We start from the raw sequence: 18,557 nt of genomic DNA, 5'->3' as shown, positions 1-18,557 counted from the left end.
CAGGTAAGAAGACGAAAGGCCCCCAACCTCACAACCAATCCACTCAGCCACCTTCTGATCTTATCCTCTAGACTATTGATACCTAAGACAAAACACTTTCCCCTGTTAATCTTCAAACCTGACATCTCCTCAAAGAAGGCAAGAACGTGATTCAGCATCAAGAATGAATTAACATTACCAGAACAAAAGAAGAGTGTCATCAGCAAATTGAAGATGGGATAGGGCCACCCTATCCTTACCCACCTTAAAGGACTCAATGATATTACCTTCGACACACTTACTCACCATTCTCTGAGGACATCCACAACAAGGAGAAAAAGAAAAGGGGAAAGAGGATCTCTCTACCTCAGACCTCTTGACGCCGTCATGTTACCCCTACAGCTCCCATTGATGAGAAATGAATAGCTCACATTCCTCATGCATCCCCACATCCATATACGTCACTTGTAACCAAAACCTTTCCTATCCAAAAACCTTATCTAGGAAGTTCCAATCCACGTGGTCATAAGCTTTTTCAAAATCGATCTTAAATAACACCCTTCCTCTTACTAGCTCGTCCTCTTACTAGCTCGTAGTCCTCACTCGCCTCATTAGCAATTCGAGAAGATGCCATCCTTGGTTGGGTATCTTTGCTGTATTCTTTGTCAAATAGCAAATGAAGATCTGGATCACTTATTTTGGAATTGTACTTATACATGTTATGTTTTGAACATCAATTTTGGAGTGTTCACTTTTCAGTTAGCCGGTTAGAGAGCATTTTAATGATATGATTTAGGAGATTCTCCATCATCCATTGCTCGATGGGAGAGTTATTTATTTATTTATTTGTTTTTTTTGAAGGTTGGGGTGTGTGCTTTAGTGTAGGGTATTTGGTGGGAGAGTAATAGTTTGAACTTCTCATGGGGTTGAGAGGGAACCTTTTGATGCTTGGTCCAACTCTTCTTTCTTTCTATTTCTTTTGGTGGATAAGAAGCGGATACGTTCGTAGGAAAGGTCTTCCTATATGTTAGTAGGATCAGGTAGCAAGTGTATAATCCAGTGTTTTGGGATTCCATGAAGCCTGACAATATCCTTAAAGAAAAGGTTAGCAATGTTTAAGTTCCTTTGCAAAAAAAAAAAAAAAAAGGTTTTAAGGCATCAATGGTTTTTTTGCGAGGAATAAAATGATAAACCTATCCACAACAACAAAAATGGAGGCATAACCTCATTGTGTTCGTGGCAAACCAAGAATGAAGTCCATGGAAAGGTCTTCCTATATGTTAGTAGGAACAGGTAGGTAGCGGAATGTATAAGCCAGTGTGTTGGGCGTGCCCCTTGGAGGTTTGACAAATGTAGCATCTTTTAACAAAATTATTGACATCATTTCGTAGTTGAGGCCAAAAGAATAGTTCTACAAGTGAAAGATATGTCTTGGCGTGACTAAAAAGTCTAGCAAGGCTGTTTGAGTGAGCTTCTCAAATGATGGCCTCTCAGAGAGAACTCTATGGACACAAAGCTGGTTTCCATGGAAAAGAAAACCATCTAAAAGGTGGTAATCTTTTGGAGGGGTGTTAGATAACGACTATGCCATGTGGAGTTAAGAGTCAACATAATAACATGCTGGAAAATGATCAAATGCAAATAATTCCTTCCAGGCAAGTTAAGAAAGCAAATTTCCAACTCAAGGCATTAACATCTATGTTAGAGCATCTTTGGAACTAACATCTATGTTAGAACATCTTTGGAACTATGGTTGCACCTCCCTCTGCACAATCAAGAACTTGAGAGCCTTCTAATCTGATATGACAGTGAACTTGTTGGCCTAATAAGTAATGGCACCATTTTTTAACCAAAAGGACCACAACCATTATTCTCGTTTGTAGATAGACTTCACTTGTGCACTTGGGGATAAGGCTTGACTAAAATAAACTATCGGGTTGAACACTTGCAAAAAAACAACCCCAAGCTTGGTTCCTGAAACATCAATCTCAATAATAAATGGAAGAGAAAAATTAGGAAGGGATAGTACTGAAAGAGTGGTCATCGCATGTTTAAGTCTATTGGAAGCCAACACTGCCCCCTCATTCCAAGCAAATGAATCTTTTTGAAGCAATTTAGTCAAAGTAGTTGTCAATTTTCCATAGTTCAACACAAACCGTTCGTAATGACTGGTCAACTCCAAAAAGCTTCTTAACTCTTGCATTCTTTAAATACGACCAATTAACCATCAAGCGTAGTTCATCCCCATCCGCGTCAACTCCTTTGCTCGACACCCAGTGGCCTAAGTATTGAATCTTGGATCTATTAACATACAACTTATGATGAGCACCACCATTTCCTTCAATGTCAATATCTCTTTCTCAATAGCATCAAAACGATCATCGACCAATTTCTGAGCCATCTTCCTTGTTATCCTCAGATATACCGAGCTCTAATACCAATTTGTTAGGTATCTACACAACCTGCACCTAAAAAATACCCAACAAGATACCAATCAAGGGAAGTATACTCCATGATATATGTATCTCAACCATCAAGTTCTAGAGTGTTGGCTCTCTCCTCTTCAAGGCTTCTCCTCAAAATATCCCCTTTATTAATGAGAATAATCCCTACATAAACCTTGCATCAAAAGCCATGGTCCCTACTCTCAACATAATAGAATCCACATTCCCCATCTTCTCTACCTATATGAATTCTCCTTTTTGCCTCTCTCTGTTTGTTTGTTTTTTTTTTTTTTTTTCTAAATGAAAATAAATGACTTTCATTGAGAACAAAATGAAAGAATACACACATACAAAAAACCAAGCCCTGAGAAAAGGGGGCTCAAGGATGGGATCCCAATGATGCGAAATCATGCCTATAAAATAATTATAAAAGGTCTTGCCTCTCCTCTTATACGTGTGATAAATAGGAGGCCTTATAGTCTTCTACAAATTTTCAAGCCCACAAGTGAAGGGGAGTATTAAAGTGTTAATGTAATTAAATTTACCACAACCCATCAACTTAAGCTTTTGGGTTAATTGGTGATTTAGTATTATCAAATTTTTTGGGTCATTGAATTGCTCTTCCATTCTCCAAAGGAAACTTCCATCTCATTGCTTGTGTCCTATGTTTTCGCTTTGTGCGGCTAATAATGAAGACCTTCAACATCTCTTCTTTGAGTGTTGTTTTTCTAGGTCTTGTTGCTGGAATTTGTTCTCCATTTTTCACATACATTAAGTGTTCGATAATTCGTTTAAAACTAACGTTGATAAAATTTTGGTTGGCTCATCTTTGAAGCTCAATCTCAATTGTTATGGTCAAATGTGATTGAAGCTTTTCTTGCGGTGATTTGGATTGAAAGAAATTAGCTTGTTTTCCAAGACAAATCACTTTCTTGGTTTGACCGATTTGAAGCCACTCATTTCCAACGTAGTTATTATATTCCTTTAGTTTGTGTCTTTGTATTTTGAGCATCGGTTTCTTTTCATTATTCTAATGGAAAACTTTGTTTTCTTTTCAAAATAAAAAATTTGTAACCTATCAAATTCGTAATGAGTTCTTGTTTCTATTTCAAAAAGAAATGGTTAGTAGTGTGTAATGATATATTTGATACTTTTGAGTTTATTTTTTATGATATACTATGAAACTACTAATTGAAGGCTAACTTAGTTACCATTTCCAACACCTACTTGATGCCGAAAAACCACCTTTTTTGGTAATTGTTTTAGCATTTGATTTATTTTCAAATTAAAAAATGCGTTCAACATTATCATATCTGAACATTGTAAAGATTAGTTAGAACTTGATAGATTACTACTTCCCAGGCTATTCTTTCAAATATTTGGTACAAATAAATCAGAGTATTTTTTAAGACAACATACTTTTTGTTTTTTATTTAGCTATTTATTGGATATTTATCTCAAGATATTGGTAACATTTAGGACGCTTTTCTGTGGTTACAGTAAAAGTTCTCTCTCTCTCTCTCTCTCTCTCTCTTATTTTGCTGCTTCATTCTACTTTTTCCCATCTTTATTGTTGTTCATATTTTCTTTTTCCCAAAAATTTACTTGTCGTCTTTTGTAACAATAAAAAGATTACTGTACAAAATGAAACATTTTTACCATTTGTTCGATTTTTCAGGTTAAAAACACCTGGCGTATATGTTCCAAGAAAGAAATCAGAAACTATACATAATCCTTACAAAGAAATTCATGAGGTTAATAGCTTTCTTGCAGCTAGTCGAAGAGTAGAGCTTTTTACTATTGATATTATGTTCATTTTTATGTTCTATTAATTTTCTCATGTATTTTTCTTCCACGTATTTGTATTTTGCTTCGAATGCAATCAAATAATGATTTGTATATTGGTCATTTTCGAGTGTTGTAGCCACTGTCAAGGTTATATAGCCTTATGTAGTTTAGGATGCCATTTATGTTTTGCGCTGGATTCATCTTTTTGTTGCACTTCACATTATATTTTTCAAATGATATTTTAATTAGTATGCCTATTTTCATGTTTTGCAGGTGGATATAGAACCTGTTCTTGCAATTGATTTTAACATCAAAGATATCCTTGGTTGTTTATACTGCGATATTTTATTGTTATTTTTTCTTTTTTGCGAAAACTTAATATGTTTTGGTTGCAGGAGTATTTTCTTGTTATCCTTAACTACTTTTCATGCATGTTTACTTGTTAAATTCACTGTATGATAAGTGATATACGTAATAAATATCAAGGAGCTGCATTAACAAGTTCATTTTAAAATTTGATGATTGGATCATTGATGGTTGTCGAGACAAAGAATCCCCTAGTGCAAGTATACATTGGCAACAAGTAGTATAAAATTTATACATTTCAAGTATCAAATCCCAAGAGGATTACAAAATTTCAATTCACAAATAAAGACCTCCTCAAAGTTTGAAACCGAGGTAACCAAAATAGAATGATTGGATTGGTTGTTTTGGAAAGAAAAATAAGTAGTAGGAGCAATGATGATGGCAAAAACAAAAGAAATAGAAAAGAAAGAGGAATTTTTTCTCTAGTTTTTTTTCCCCTCTTCTTCCCTCTAAAATGTAAGCTTCGTTTGGGGAAGGTTTTAGTGGATAAGAAGGTTTTTTCATTCCAAAAGTGTGGGAAATGGTAGAAGTTATTGTGGAATGTAGGGAAGATTGAACTAGAGCTGGGCACTTTGGCGTGGGCAAGGGATTGTCTGGATTCAACAAAGAGTTCTGCAAAATCCTCAATATTTTTGGGAAAGAAGGCTAAAATTTGCTGTAATTTTTTTATTATTATTTTTTAGATCCTTTCAAACAAAGGAGGAAACTTTGCTTTGAGGATCTTTATTTGAGAAGGTAGAGGATCTTTATTTGAGAAGGTCAAAAAGGGAAAGGATGGAGTGCTATAGTCGATGTAATCTCTGGGCTTCTCCCATCCTCTGCTTCAGTCTCAAGAAGAGGAAGTTCAGTTTCAAAAAGTGAAAGTTGAAAGTTGTTGAATGGTCAGTTGGACCAAACATGGAGTGTAGTTCACAACTCTACTCTCTCCAACTCCAACTTCTTGAGCCAAAAACCCCCTTAGAGACTCGATTGGGGAGTTCCTCCTCTTACCGCCGTTAAGGTTCAACGAAGCCACAAAGAGTCGAACAAAAAGTAGATTGGGACATGAGTTTCCCTTAAGGATGACCATGATCAAGTGTAAATCATGGTGCCACACAGTTGGAGAAGTATGACTATGACATTATGTACCCTATGTCTAAAGTAGAAAACAAAGTCCTATGCCTAGACTCTTTTTCTATATTACTTTTATGAAAATAGCTTATTATCCAACCTTTTCGAACATTAGATTCCACACTCGCTAACCTAAGTGATTATTTTAGATTAATAACAAGAATTATGCTCAATGGAAGCAAACAGTGCTAAGTGTTGAGGAAAGTTGCTATGTCACAACTGGAACTTTTCCTCCCATCTTAGGGCATTCACATATTTTGAATCTCAAGGAGCTTAGCTCATATTAAAAAAAAAAAAAAAGAAATACATGCTATAAAAGAGACAAAATTCCCATTTATGAATAAACTGAAAAATTAAAAAGAATGGTGTATAATAAACAAAGAAACCCCGATTAGCCCAAGTATTGAGGAAGGGAACACAAACAATACTAAGAAAAGGGAGATAACAACGTTTATTCCACGTATTGGGGAAAGGAACACAAAGAATACTAAGAAAAGGGAGATTAACGACGTTTAGTCCAACATCTTTATAAAAGATGAAAGAAATTGCACTTAAGGAGGGGGCATTTGGCCCACTAAGTGGAGTTAATAAGTTTGGGGTTAATATGTTGGAGTTAGTAAGTTTGTGTTTGGATATAGAGTTGTAAGATTGAGTTCCTTGATAATTGTGAAAAGTAGATTAAGAAAGTAAGATGGAGTTACTTGGTAAATATGAAAAACAGAGATAGAGGGGAAGATGAAGTTCCTTGGTAAATGTGAAAAGCATAAAAAATAAGGAAGATGGAGTTACTCGATAAATTTGTAAGTTCAGTAGTGTTTACTATTAAGTTGGATTGTTTACAACAACTTAATGGGTCAAACGGCCCCAAAGCGTTCAACTAAACAGAATCTAGAAACTAAAAAGTAAAGCTAGACTTTCAAGGGAAATTCCTACCTGAATTTTCTTTTCTAACATGTTCAACCTTCTTCAAGGAGGAAGGAAGTACTTACACGTTTTTGTTTCGAATAGTGTCCAAAGAAAAGTTGTGCAACCCTAGGAGGGACTTTGAGTACCGGCTAAAAGAAAAACAGAATATACTAGTACTCTGAAAATTGGAGATGAGAAGAGCTTGAGCAGGAGAGCTTGAATTTGAGATGATAGATAGATGTCTTGAGTTTTTGAGCTTTAACTGCCTTTTATATAGGCCTGAAAGGCTAGGGCTTCCTGTCAAGATCAATGGAGGAGTTGTCCTCTTTATGACAGTTAAGAATTGTGGAGATTGGGTGAGATTTTATAACAGAATCAGTAAATTTGTGATTTTTATTGACCTTATCGATTTGCTCTGGAGGCTGCCACAGTTCTTATGGGCGTGACTAGGCGAAAACCTATAAAAACTTCCAAAACTTCACTATTTTACACCAAAACACCTCTATTCAATAAACCAAGGCTCAAAACACCTCTGTTTACACCAAAACACCTCTATTTATAAACCAAGGCTCAAAACATAGGTTTAACTTGTTTTTACTTAAATTTTCTCTATCTGGTATGATTTTCGTCAATAAATATATGATTTTCATAATAATCTTTAGTTTTAGAGCTAAATAACTCTCATTTATGAGAGTTATCAGTCAACCTTAGTTTAAAACAATTACGTGAAGAAATAAATAAAATGTAAGTAAAACACTCGAACCAACTAGGCCACCAAATTAAAGAGGAATGAAATATAAAAACCAATGTCTAAATTCTCAGAATAATTCTTAAAATTTGGCCATCTAGATCAATAGTAATTCTTAAAACGGATCTGTTTAGGATTATTATTTCTCTATGGTCATTTGTAGGTTTGATGCTGCGTATCTTTATGTGATAAACCCTTGATAACCAAAGTTTACCAAAGAAGAAAGAAAAAGAAGGAAAATGAGCAAATATCAAAGTAAATAAAGGATAGGGAATATTGTTAGTGAGAGGGGGGTCAAAACAGAAAAGAGAGAGAAAAGGGGAGGGACCACGGGGAGAGGAGGTTATTTGGAAGAGGGAGTGAGACCATGGAGGGGCATTGAGGATTTTGTAATCAAATCTCATATTTTGAGACTGATGGGAGAGAAGGGAAGCTCTCCAATTCTTCCCTACTATTAATAAAATAAGAAGAAAAGTCCATTCTTATCAGTTGGTATCAGAGCACTCACCTGGGCATGGTGGGGAGATGGAAGCTCGATTAATTACAATGGAAGAAAAACAACTGGAGATGGAAGGATGGTAGTACAAGCTAAAGAAGTGAAAGATTGGATGGGTAGCATGTTGGCTCAAATGGCCTTAGTGTTGTCGAAAATTGAAACAATGGGCAACCTGGAGAGGCAACCGCCATCATCGGAGAGAACTCCAACAGATAAAGGGAAGCAAGTAACAGAGGGTTCTTCATCCAGAACAGAAAATCAAGAAGGAATACACGCACCTGCGAATAAAGAGATTCCGTTGTTTGATATGCGGCTGAGGAAATTGGAAGTACCTATCTTCAAAGGGGAAGAGGACGAGAATTCGGACCGATGGTTACATCGGGTAGAGAGGTATTTTGTCGTAAACAGGCTATCGGAGAAAGACAAGTTGGATGCGGCAGTCCTATGTTTGGAGGGGGAAGCACTCGACTGGTATCAATGGGAGGACGATTGGTCACCGGTGAGTAGCTGTTTGCAATTCAGAGAGTTGTTTTTAACAAGATTCTGGCCAACGAGTGAAGCGGATCGTTATGCCCGAGTGATGCGGCTGCAGCAGGAGACATCGGTGAGGGACTATCGGAGGAAGTTTGAGAGATACTCTGCTGGGCTGAAGGAGTTGGGCGATAAGGCTTTGGAGAGTAAATTCGTCTGTGGGCTTAAAGAAAAGATCCAAAGTGAGATGAGGAAGCTGAAGCCCGAAAGATTGAAGGCCAAAATGAAATGGCCCAGTTGATCGAGGAAGACCAAATGTTGCAAAGGCGTCTAGGCAAGGGGGTCGGGTCGGAGGGGATCCACAACCCGAACGCAAAGACAGGGGGAAACGCGGGTGGATCAAGCAACCGTTGGTCGAGTAACCCGGTTAATCGAACCATTACAATCAACCCGAGCCGGGGGAGTTCGATCGGGTCGTCTGCCACCATTGTTGCGCGAGGAGAAACAGGGACGAAGGGGATCGCCGGTGGCTCATTTCGGAGGCTTTCCGATGCGGAGATGAAGGAGAAACGGGATAAGGGTCTGTGTTTTAGGTGCGACGAGAAGTTCAGTTTTGGCCACCGTTGTAAGAAAAAAGAGCTGCAGTTCATGTTTGTTCAAGAGGGGGAAGATTTAGTAGAGGAAGGGGAAGAACCGAATATAGTTGAATACAAACCAGATCGAACACCACCGAGGGATGAAAAGGAGATCGCGAATCTGTCTTTAAATTCACTAGCCGGATTGAGTTCACCAAAAACGATCAAGGTGAGGGGAATCATTGGGGAAAGGGAGGTGGTTGTATTGATTGACGGGGGAGCAACTCACAACTTCATTACTTCAGAATTAGTCACAGAACTACAGCTACCCATATCACCTTCTGAAGGTTACGATGTAGTGTTGGGATCGGGGGGGGGGGGGGGGGGGGGGGACAATTCAAGCCGCGGGAGTGTGCAAAGGTGTGTATATTACCATCTCTGATCTATCCATTATTCAAGATTTTCTTCCTCTATCGTTGGGTAGTGCGGATGTTATCCTAGGAGTAGTGTGGCTGGAAACTCTTGGGCAAATCATTTTTTATTACAGATTATCAACAATGGAGTTCAAAGTGGGGGAATGGACAGTCCAATTGCAAGGAGACCGAGGCTTGGTGAAATCACAAATATCATTGAAATCCATGGCCAAGGCAATTAGGGGAGGAGACCATGGAGTTTTGATTGAATTGAATGGTTTAGACCTTAACCTGAGGCAAGACAGAGGAAGAAGAAGACAGTGAGGCTGAAACAATGAAGAATAACACTGAGATACCACCGGAAATCCAACAAGTACTAAAGAAATTTGAAGTGGTTTTTCAAACTCCAGCTGAACTACCTCCTCAACGAAACCAAGATCACACCATTGAGCTTCTTCCGGGAGCTGGACCTATTAATGTGAGGCCTTATAGGTATCCTAAATTTCAGAAAGATGAGATCGAAAGGATGGTGAAAGAGATGCTAATGGCAAGAGTCATTCAACCAAGTCAAAGTGCTTATTCTAGCCTAGTTTTGTTGGTTAAAAAGAAGGATGGGAGTTGGCGTTTCTGCATAGACTACCGTGCCCTGAATAGTGTAACCATTCCAGATAAGTAGCCTATTCCTATTGTAGATGAGTTATTAGATGAGTTATATGGTGCCATAATCTTCTCAAACATTGATTTAAAATCAGGTTATCATCAAATTTGAGTCCACTCAAAAGACATCCACAAAACGGCTTTTAGAACACATAAGGGCCACTACGAGTTCTTGGTGATGCCATTCGGGTTGAGGAATGCTCCATCTACTTTCCAAGCCCTTATGAATGAAATCCTTAAATCATATCTTCGTCGGTTCGCGTTGGTCTTCTTTGATGACATTTTGATCTATAGTAGGACATTGGAGGAACACATGAGTCATCTAACAACTATATTGGAAGTGCTGATTGACAATCAGCTGGTAGCCAATTGGAAGAAGTGTCAGTTTGGGGCAGCGAGTATTGAGTATTTGGGACATATTATTTCTGCCAATGGAGTATCGGCCGATCCATCTAAGCTGGAAGCTATGAATAGCTGGCCTACACCACGTAATGTGAAGGAGTTGAGGGGTTTCCTCGGCCTCACCGGATACTACAGAAAATTTGTGGCCAACTATGGCACCATAGCTTTGCCATTGACTTAGTTACTGAAGAAGGGAAGTTTCCAATGGAATGAGGAAGGGGAGGAAGCGTTCCAACGTCTCAAATCAGCCATGGTTTCTGTACCAGTGTTGGGATTACCCAACTTTAACGAACCATTTGTGGTAGAGACGGATGCATCAGGGGTGGGAGTGGGAGCTGTGTTAATGCAAAACAAAAGGCCACTGGCGTATTTCAGCCAAGCGCTGCCTCCCACTCATTGCTTTAAGGTAGTATATGAAAGGGAACTAATGGCTATGGTGTTTGCCATGCAAAAGTGGAGGCCGTACCTTCTAGGGAGACACTTCATAGTCCGGACAGACCAGAAAAGCTTGAAGTTCCTTCTAGAACAATCGGAGAGTATCAGAGATGGATTGCCAAACTTATGGGATATGATTTCAGCATTGAGTATAAGAAGGGAGCTGAAAATTCTGCAGCAGATGCCCTCTCCCGATTACCTACTTCACTGGAACTAGGGATGATAAGTGTAATAAAAGGGCTGAATACAGTAGTGTTTGTTGAACAGGTGGGTGCGGATGAGGAATTGAATGGGATACAACAAGCTTTACTAATTGCCCAACCAGCCCCTGATGGATATAGTCTGAAAGGTGAAGTGCTTTACTACAAAGGTAGGATTGTGCTACCAGCCACTTCCCCTACAATATCCCTACTGTTACATGAGTTCCATAACAGCCCCATCGGAGGACGTCAAGGGAGCTTGAAAACTTATCAAAGAATGTCTAAGGAAGTCTATTGGAAGGGAATGAAGAAGGTGGTACAGCAGTATGTGGCAGATTGTGGGATTTGTCAGCAGGCCAAATACTTGTCCCTTGCACCAGCAGGTCTCCTACAAGCATTACCAATTCCGGATAGAGTATGGGTAGATATCTCCATGGACTTCATTGAAGGACTGCCCAAATCTGAAGGATTCGATATCATCATGGTAGTAGTAGACTGTTTGTCCAAATACGCCCACTTCATCACCTTAAGACATCCATTTTCTGCTCGGTTTGTGGCTGAAGTATTTGTTAGAGAAATTGTGCGACTACATGGATATCCTTGAAGCATCATATCCGACCGTGACAAGATCTTCACTAGCTTGTTTTGGGAAGAACTCTTCCGTGTGATGGGAACTCAATTGTGTAGAAGTATAGCCTACCATCCCCAGACGGATGGGCAAACAGAGGTGGTTAACCGAGGTATTGAAACGTACCTGAGATGTTTTACTATGCATAATCCTAAACAATGGGCTAAGTGGATACCTTGGGCTGAATTTTGTTATAATACTTCATTTCACACATCTGCCCAAGGTACCCCCTTCGAGGTTTTGTATGGCTGCCCACCATCACTAGTTCTCGGGTACACAAATGATTCAAGCTTTAGTCAGTGAAGTTGACATCCAGCTGCGAGATAGGAACATAATGATAACCAAATTGAAGAACTCCCTACACAAGGCCCAACAACAGATGACGAAATCGGCTAATGCCAAGAGGAGGGATGTGGAGTTTGGCTTAGAGGACTGGGTCTACCTCAAACTTAAACCCTATAGGCAGTCATCTATAGCTAAGAATAAACATCCAAAGCTAGCACCACGGTTTGTAGGACCATTTCAGGTGATCGACCGTATCGAGAAGACAACATACAAGCTTGCCCTACCAGCTGGAACCGGTATACATCCTGTATTTCATGTATCAGTCCTTCGGAAAGCAGTTGGTTGTAATTTACCACAAATACCGATTCCCCCTAATCTGACCGAAGAGTTGAGCTTTATAACACAACCTGCTGAATTGTTAGGCATCGGAACATCACCTTCCGGGGACAAACAAATAGAAGTACTGATTCGTTGGGAGAATGGAGACCATACCGAGGCAACATGGGAGCTTTCAGATGTGATCAAGGATCAATTCCCTGATTTCCACCTTGAGGACAAGGTGGCTCTTTGGGGAGTGAGTATTGATAAACCCTTGATAACCAAAGTTTACCAAAGAAGAAAGAAAAAGAAGGAAAATGAGCAAATATCAAAGTAAATAAAGGATAGGGAATATTGTTAGTTAGAGGGGGGTCAAAACAGAAAAGAGAGAGAAAAGGGGAGGGACCACGGGGAGAGGAGGTTATTTGTAAGAGGGAGTGAGACCATGGAGGGACATTGAGGATTTTGTAATCAAATCTCATATTTTGAGATTGATGGGAGAGAAGGGAAGCTCTCCAATTCTTCCCTACTGTTAATAAAGTAAGGAGAAAAGTCCATTCTTATCATTATGTTCCTAAGTCTTGAGGTTTTTTAAGAATTGAATTTATTTTAGTGGACCTTGAACGCAATCTTTTTTTTTCCACCTTCTTTTATTGGACTTAACATTCTTACATATTCCAAAGACTGTAATATGGGAGAAGTACGTACCCCAAGGCTCAGATGAATGGGATTTTCAAGTTGCTGTGTCTAAGTTGTTCGATGAACGTCCTATATGGCCAAAGGATTCTCTAGTTCAACGACTGCTTGATATGGGCCTAACTTTTAGCCATGGAGTGTTGAGAAGGTTTTGACCTCCAAGCTACTCACCATCCATGATATTTTTCTTTTTATCATCCATAGATAGAACTCATTTTTGTGTTTCTTTTTCTATTATTTATTATTTTTATTGTGCAGGCTTCTTTCTAGAATTGCATATTACTTTTCCAGTGGACCTTTCCAAAGATTTTGGATAAAAAAAGGTTATGATCCTCGAAAAGATCGTGATTCTCGCATGTGAGCACCCTGTTTAAATGATTGCACTTTTCTATATTTTAATTGCTCCTTCATTTCCTAGGATCATTCTATGTACATAGATTCCATGACTAAGAAATAAACCTGATTTGTAGTTGAGTTTTTACTGCTTTATGGTTCTTTTTAGGGACGCAGTTAACACACATTTTCTCAATAAGGCATTAACTCGCATCATCTTAATAAGACATTAAGAATTTTCTGAACTGACCTACTGAGAGAGTTTGCTCCACGTTTATGTTTATCCACAAATATAAACACCATATAAGAAATCAATGAATTGACATTTCCATTATAACAGATACCAACGAATTGATTTTCGAGTTCCCGCATCATTACGAAGTTATTGCAATTCCAATGCTTCCAACAAGTAAGTTTGTTTTTACCATAAGTTCTGTACAAAATAAGGCATTCAGAACCAGAATTTCATTGTAATGCATTGGATCTAAGCTGATTGATATTGAAGTGGTCTTTCTTTTGTTACCTCATCATTTATGTGTTTCAATTTTTCCTTCCACGTAGATTGTGTTACGGACATGCAGAGATAAGTGCATTTCAAGTTTTTCCTCACAAGTTCCAAACATCATTGCAACTTTTCGAACTTGAAGATGAGTATATTCAAGAAGAGATAAGAAAACCCTCCGAGGAAGCATCATGTTCGGTGAGTTTAATAAGTTATTAATTTATCGTATTATATAAATATGTCTTCAACCTTTTCCCCTGCTCCAGTATTCATTTCAAGGAAATTAAGGGGAAAAAAGAAGGAAAAAAGGCAGGAGGATTCCTTTAATTGAGGATTGAAATATCTGATGATATATCGATATATCTGTCAATATATCTATATATTGGAGGTTCGACATCAATATTAAGGATTAATTAATATCTCCAATATATTTTATAAACACACATAAAACATGGCACATTATCATTTATTATTCTTAATATGAATATGAATGTTAATAACTTAATTTGGTAGTAAAAAGACTCAATTATTAATTTAAATCATTTTTATAATTTTCTTTATTTATAAAAATATTCATTGATATCGATATATCCATTGATATATTTTTCAAAATTGAAATCTTGATATCGATATCGACATCAATATTTGAATCCTCTGATGGTTTGCCACCCATGTACCTGGGTCAGTTTTTTTGCTTGTTCGCTGCTATCACAATTCAAGATGGCTCTATTGACTTGGAGGGGGCTAATGGTGCATTTCTCACTTAGATTTTCTCTGAGAGCCTCTTGAATGTCGAACCAATCATCATGGAATGAGCTTCTGAACTTCCATTTGTGAGTAAGTCTATAAATAGTTTCCAACCTCTTCTATTCTCCCCAGCTGGGATGATTAGTTTGTTACAGCCTCCATTGCTTTCCGATTTTGTAATCTCTGCGAAGTGTCCTCTTCTGTTTGATAACTTCTTGACCCAAAAAACATGGTCATCCGAGCGGTCTTCCTTAAAAAATGTCTGGTTAGAGGGGGATTCAGTGAGCTGTTTCAGGGTAGAAGAAAGGCAATGAAGATTTTTAGGCCGTAGGTTGAAGGAGAATGATCGATCAAGAACTTACTAACACTTAGTAGCCAATTATAAGTATTCTTCCCATGAATTCTTTGAACGATTGATACCAAAGGGAATCTGCTTCATGAATATATCTCCAACCCCATTGTGCCAACAAAGCCAAATTCCTGATTTTCAATCCCCAAAAACCGAGACTGCCATCCAGCTGTGACTTGGAAACCAGATCCCATTTGACTGGGTGGTTAATTTTATTCCCCTTTTGACCTTCCCAAAAGAAAGATTTCATAATTCTCTCAACTACGACCACCTTGGCCGACACTAAGAAAGAAGACGTGATAATATGCACAAAGTCTTCCACCTTGAGATAAGCTAAATCATTTCCATCTATCCAATTTCTTTTGAATTTTATCAATTATTGGCTGCCAAAAAGAAACTTTCTTTGGATATCCGCCAAGTGGAAGGCCAATGTACAAAAAAGGAAAAGATTCAACCTTATAACGCAACCGGCATGACATGTACAACTTATCTTCTTCCACATTAACCCCGCATAATGCCGATCTCTCACAATTTACCTTTTGGCCAGAACATCACTCAAATAACTCAATAGTTCTAATGAGAGTATTTAACATATTGTCATTATATTTGCAAAATAAAAGTGCATTATCAGCAAATTGAAGAATGAATGTGGACTTTGTTTTTTCCAGCACAAAACCTTCTAAAGCCCCATTTTCATAAATAATAGTAATCAGAACACTCAATACCTCAATGACTAGAAGGAAAAGAAAAGGGGAGAGAGAGTTTCCCCTTACCAAATTCCTAGAGCATGTATTCTACCACGAGGCCGAGTTAATTAAACTGAAAAATTTGGGTCTCGAATACAACCATTAAACTAGCCAATCCACTTAGAGTCAAACCCTTTGAGAAGAAGCACTTTCTCAAGAAAATCTCAGTCAACCTGATCAAAAGTCTTTTCTAAATCAAGTTTAAGTAATCCTTCTGAGCCCTAAACTCTCCTGTTACCCAACACCCCCCCCCCCAAAAAAAAAAAAAAAAAAAACAACAAAAAAAACTAATTGTGGACTATGTCATTATTTTGTTATTGTACCTGCATAGGATTTAAAATTCTATGAATTTCCTTAGCAACTAAATGTAAATAGGATTATAAATATCCTACTGTTGATTTGGGATCTGATTTCATATTTTTGGCATGTACAGTATGAATCCGGATGGTTTTCTCTGCGTATCATAAATTGCATCCGACAACGAATCATGATGAGGTTTTTATCAGTGTTCCCAACAGCAGGTGCTGAAGCTTTGCTCAGAGCAGCCTCTGAAAGCTTTGAAAAATTGAAGAGGGAGGATAGAAAAGAGTGCTCAAAGGTCGATCAGGGAGGGGAACATGAAACCAACGCAGGTTTAAATTAAAACTCAACAATTTCTATTTATTTGTGTGTTTCCCTATGTTTGCCTTTATCTTCTTCTTCCGTTCCGTTGTGGATAGGAACACAGCATGATTGAAAGCAAAGTTTCCATGAAATCTGGCTACTGTGTAGAAGAAACACAGATAGCAGAAATCAGACTAATTAAGAGAAGAAAATACTCACCTCCCAGGGCAGGGAACATTATCTGAGCTTTTTTGTAATGATAATCAGTTGCTAATTTTCCATCCTAAAAAATTTCATTATCGGGCCTTTTCTATTATTACAATAATAGTGAATTAATTTTCACTTGTTGATTCTGTTAAAAGTTTTTCAAGATTCAGTTCTGAGCGTAACCAAAAGATTTTTGAATAAGCTGTGGTGTTGGTGGGAGAGCTTTGATATTTGCAAGACTAAAGACTTCTTTGTAAATTGTTCATTGATTATGCTTTTCATGATATGTGCATTAATTGATTACTTCAATGTAATGTTTCTTTTCTGGTATTCTCTGCTATTTCCAACCTTTCAGCTTTTTTGGTTTATTCATCATTTTGGATCATTTTAAAGATTCATTAAAGGTTCATTGTATAGTGGACAAGATGTTAGCTTAGTAATAGCCTAATAGGTGAAGGGTATTTATTAACGCTGATTAAGTTTTGCAGCTGTGATCAATGATGACAAATTGGAAGCTAATTACGCCGAAGAAGATGAAGAAGATGGCGAAGATGGCTTAGGAGTTGAGAGTGGTGATGAGGCATTAGATGCATACGACAATTTCGATATGGTAATTTTATAGTTCATCCTACCTACATATATGAATATTTGTTTGAATTAACTTTCTAAAGATTAAAATCAATTTTTTAAATCCTTAGAAAGTTATTCCAAACATGTCCTCAGTCTGATGTTACTGCTTTTATTTGTAATATTTGCTTATTCTGTAGGTTGGTGACGATGACGAGATTTCTCTGCAGTCACATTCATGTAATTTCACTCCTCTTTACAAGTTCTATTTTGTTTTTTCCTTGTCAAGTTTTATTGTTTGCAAGGGTTGATAATAGTCAGTTTTACTTTATTTTTCTAAAATGATTTGTTTGTTTTTAAGTTCATGAAATTGATAACTTTGTGAAGATGTTTACTTTGAGGAAGAGAATTTGAAGCCACTACTTTGGGGATGGAGTTTAGAAATAGTAGATGGGGAAAATAAATTATAGGACAAATATAGATTTATACTAAACTTTGGGGTTGTATGAACTAATAGTCGTACCAATTTAGACATTGAATTTTTGTCGGTGTATCAACTTACATCTTTCTCTTGAATCAATATCATATGAAACTTATAATCTCAATCAATCAAACTCTTAAATTTTCATAGATCAATCAATTTAAACCTTCCATTACGATCACCTTTGAAGATCATCTATACATTAATTTTCAAACACATGTAGATTTCTTTATATATCAGTTTTACAAAACGGATAATTAAAGTAAATACATAGACAAGAAGTTTCATCTGATGGTCTAAATTTATTCATTTATGAAAGTTTAGGAGTTTAATCGATATAATTATAAGTTTCACGAGAGGCTTCTCCAAATGAAACGTATGTGTGGTTGACTTAAATTGATACGACCTCTAAAGTTAAAAGAGGTATAAACTGAATATTTTCTGTGAATTATATAATATATATATGTTTCTTTCTTTATTAGTTTTGAGTTGAGCTGTGATGGAATTTCAGATTTAAACATGGAGAATGTTTCGAGAACACATTTGCAAGAATTGTTTGGTAGCTTTCCGTCGTTGGATGAAGATGGCCTGAAGATGGACGATGGAGATGGCAGTGAAGAAGAGTATCAAATTTATGAGCAAGATACTGATATGGACTCTGACGACGATGATTCATAGTTTCCTTCTCTTTCTTTTTATTTTTTTTTCCAGAATATTGTAAGTTAATTTATGTTTCCTTAATTAGTTTTGTTGTAATTATAATTATTATTTTATCAATCTATCAAGTAGTGATTTACTATTTTTTTTCCCCAAATATGTATATTATTTTCTCTCTACACCTATTCATGCAGCTGAGTTTGAATAATGATAATAAAGCTATAAATCCTGAGGGAAGAATACACAATTCTGTACCTGGGAATCATCCAGAATGGAAGTTTTTTCTTTTCTTTTCTAAACCATAATGCTTAAACATCATTTAGATATTTACAAATTTACCTGCTAGAAATTTTGAAAATTAATGAAAAAGTATTTTAAATGACAGCTATTGAAAATATTTATGAATAATAATAAAATATCACAGTTTATCTGCAATATCTATCATGAC

The 18,557-nt window shown here is 37.2% G+C and overlaps 1 protein-coding gene and 1 pseudogene across 5 annotated transcripts in view; both read left to right on the top strand.

Moving 5' to 3' along the window:
- Nucleotides 1-18,266, top strand: part of LOC120078169 (uncharacterized) — a 32,780-nt gene extending 14,514 nt beyond the window's left edge. For all 4 annotated transcript variants that reach the window (XM_090313978.1, XM_090313979.1, XM_090313980.1 and 1 more), the window contains 10 exons: nt 4,102-4,177; nt 4,485-4,531; nt 12,898-13,065; nt 13,176-13,274; nt 13,591-13,659; nt 13,812-13,950; nt 16,028-16,226; nt 16,893-17,014; nt 17,172-17,211; nt 17,964-18,266. In XM_090313978.1, coding sequence (XP_090170104.1) covers nt 4,102-4,177; nt 4,485-4,531; nt 12,898-13,065; nt 13,176-13,274; nt 13,591-13,659; nt 13,812-13,950; nt 16,028-16,226; nt 16,893-17,014; nt 17,172-17,211; nt 17,964-18,130 — 1,126 coding nt within the window. In that variant the 3' untranslated portion in view covers nt 18,131-18,266. The remainder of the gene's footprint in view (nt 1-4,101; nt 4,178-4,484; nt 4,532-12,897; nt 13,066-13,175; nt 13,275-13,590; nt 13,660-13,811; nt 13,951-16,027; nt 16,227-16,892; nt 17,015-17,171; nt 17,212-17,963) is intronic.
- Nucleotides 7,767-9,463, top strand: LOC150035985 (uncharacterized; annotated as a pseudogene). Its single transcript, XR_016529735.1, has one exon. The product of XR_016529735.1 is annotated as an uncharacterized LOC150035985 (transcript).
- Nucleotides 18,267-18,557: the final 291 nt, after the last annotated feature.

This window comes from Benincasa hispida, chromosome 5 (genome assembly GCF_027475165.1).
Source record: "Benincasa hispida cultivar pf3 chromosome 5, pf3_genome.v1.1, whole genome shotgun sequence".
NCBI classification, from domain to species: domain Eukaryota; kingdom Viridiplantae; phylum Streptophyta; class Magnoliopsida; order Cucurbitales; family Cucurbitaceae; genus Benincasa; species Benincasa hispida.
The sequence above is the reverse complement of the archived record's forward strand: the minus strand, read 5'-3'. Positions and strand labels throughout refer to the sequence as shown.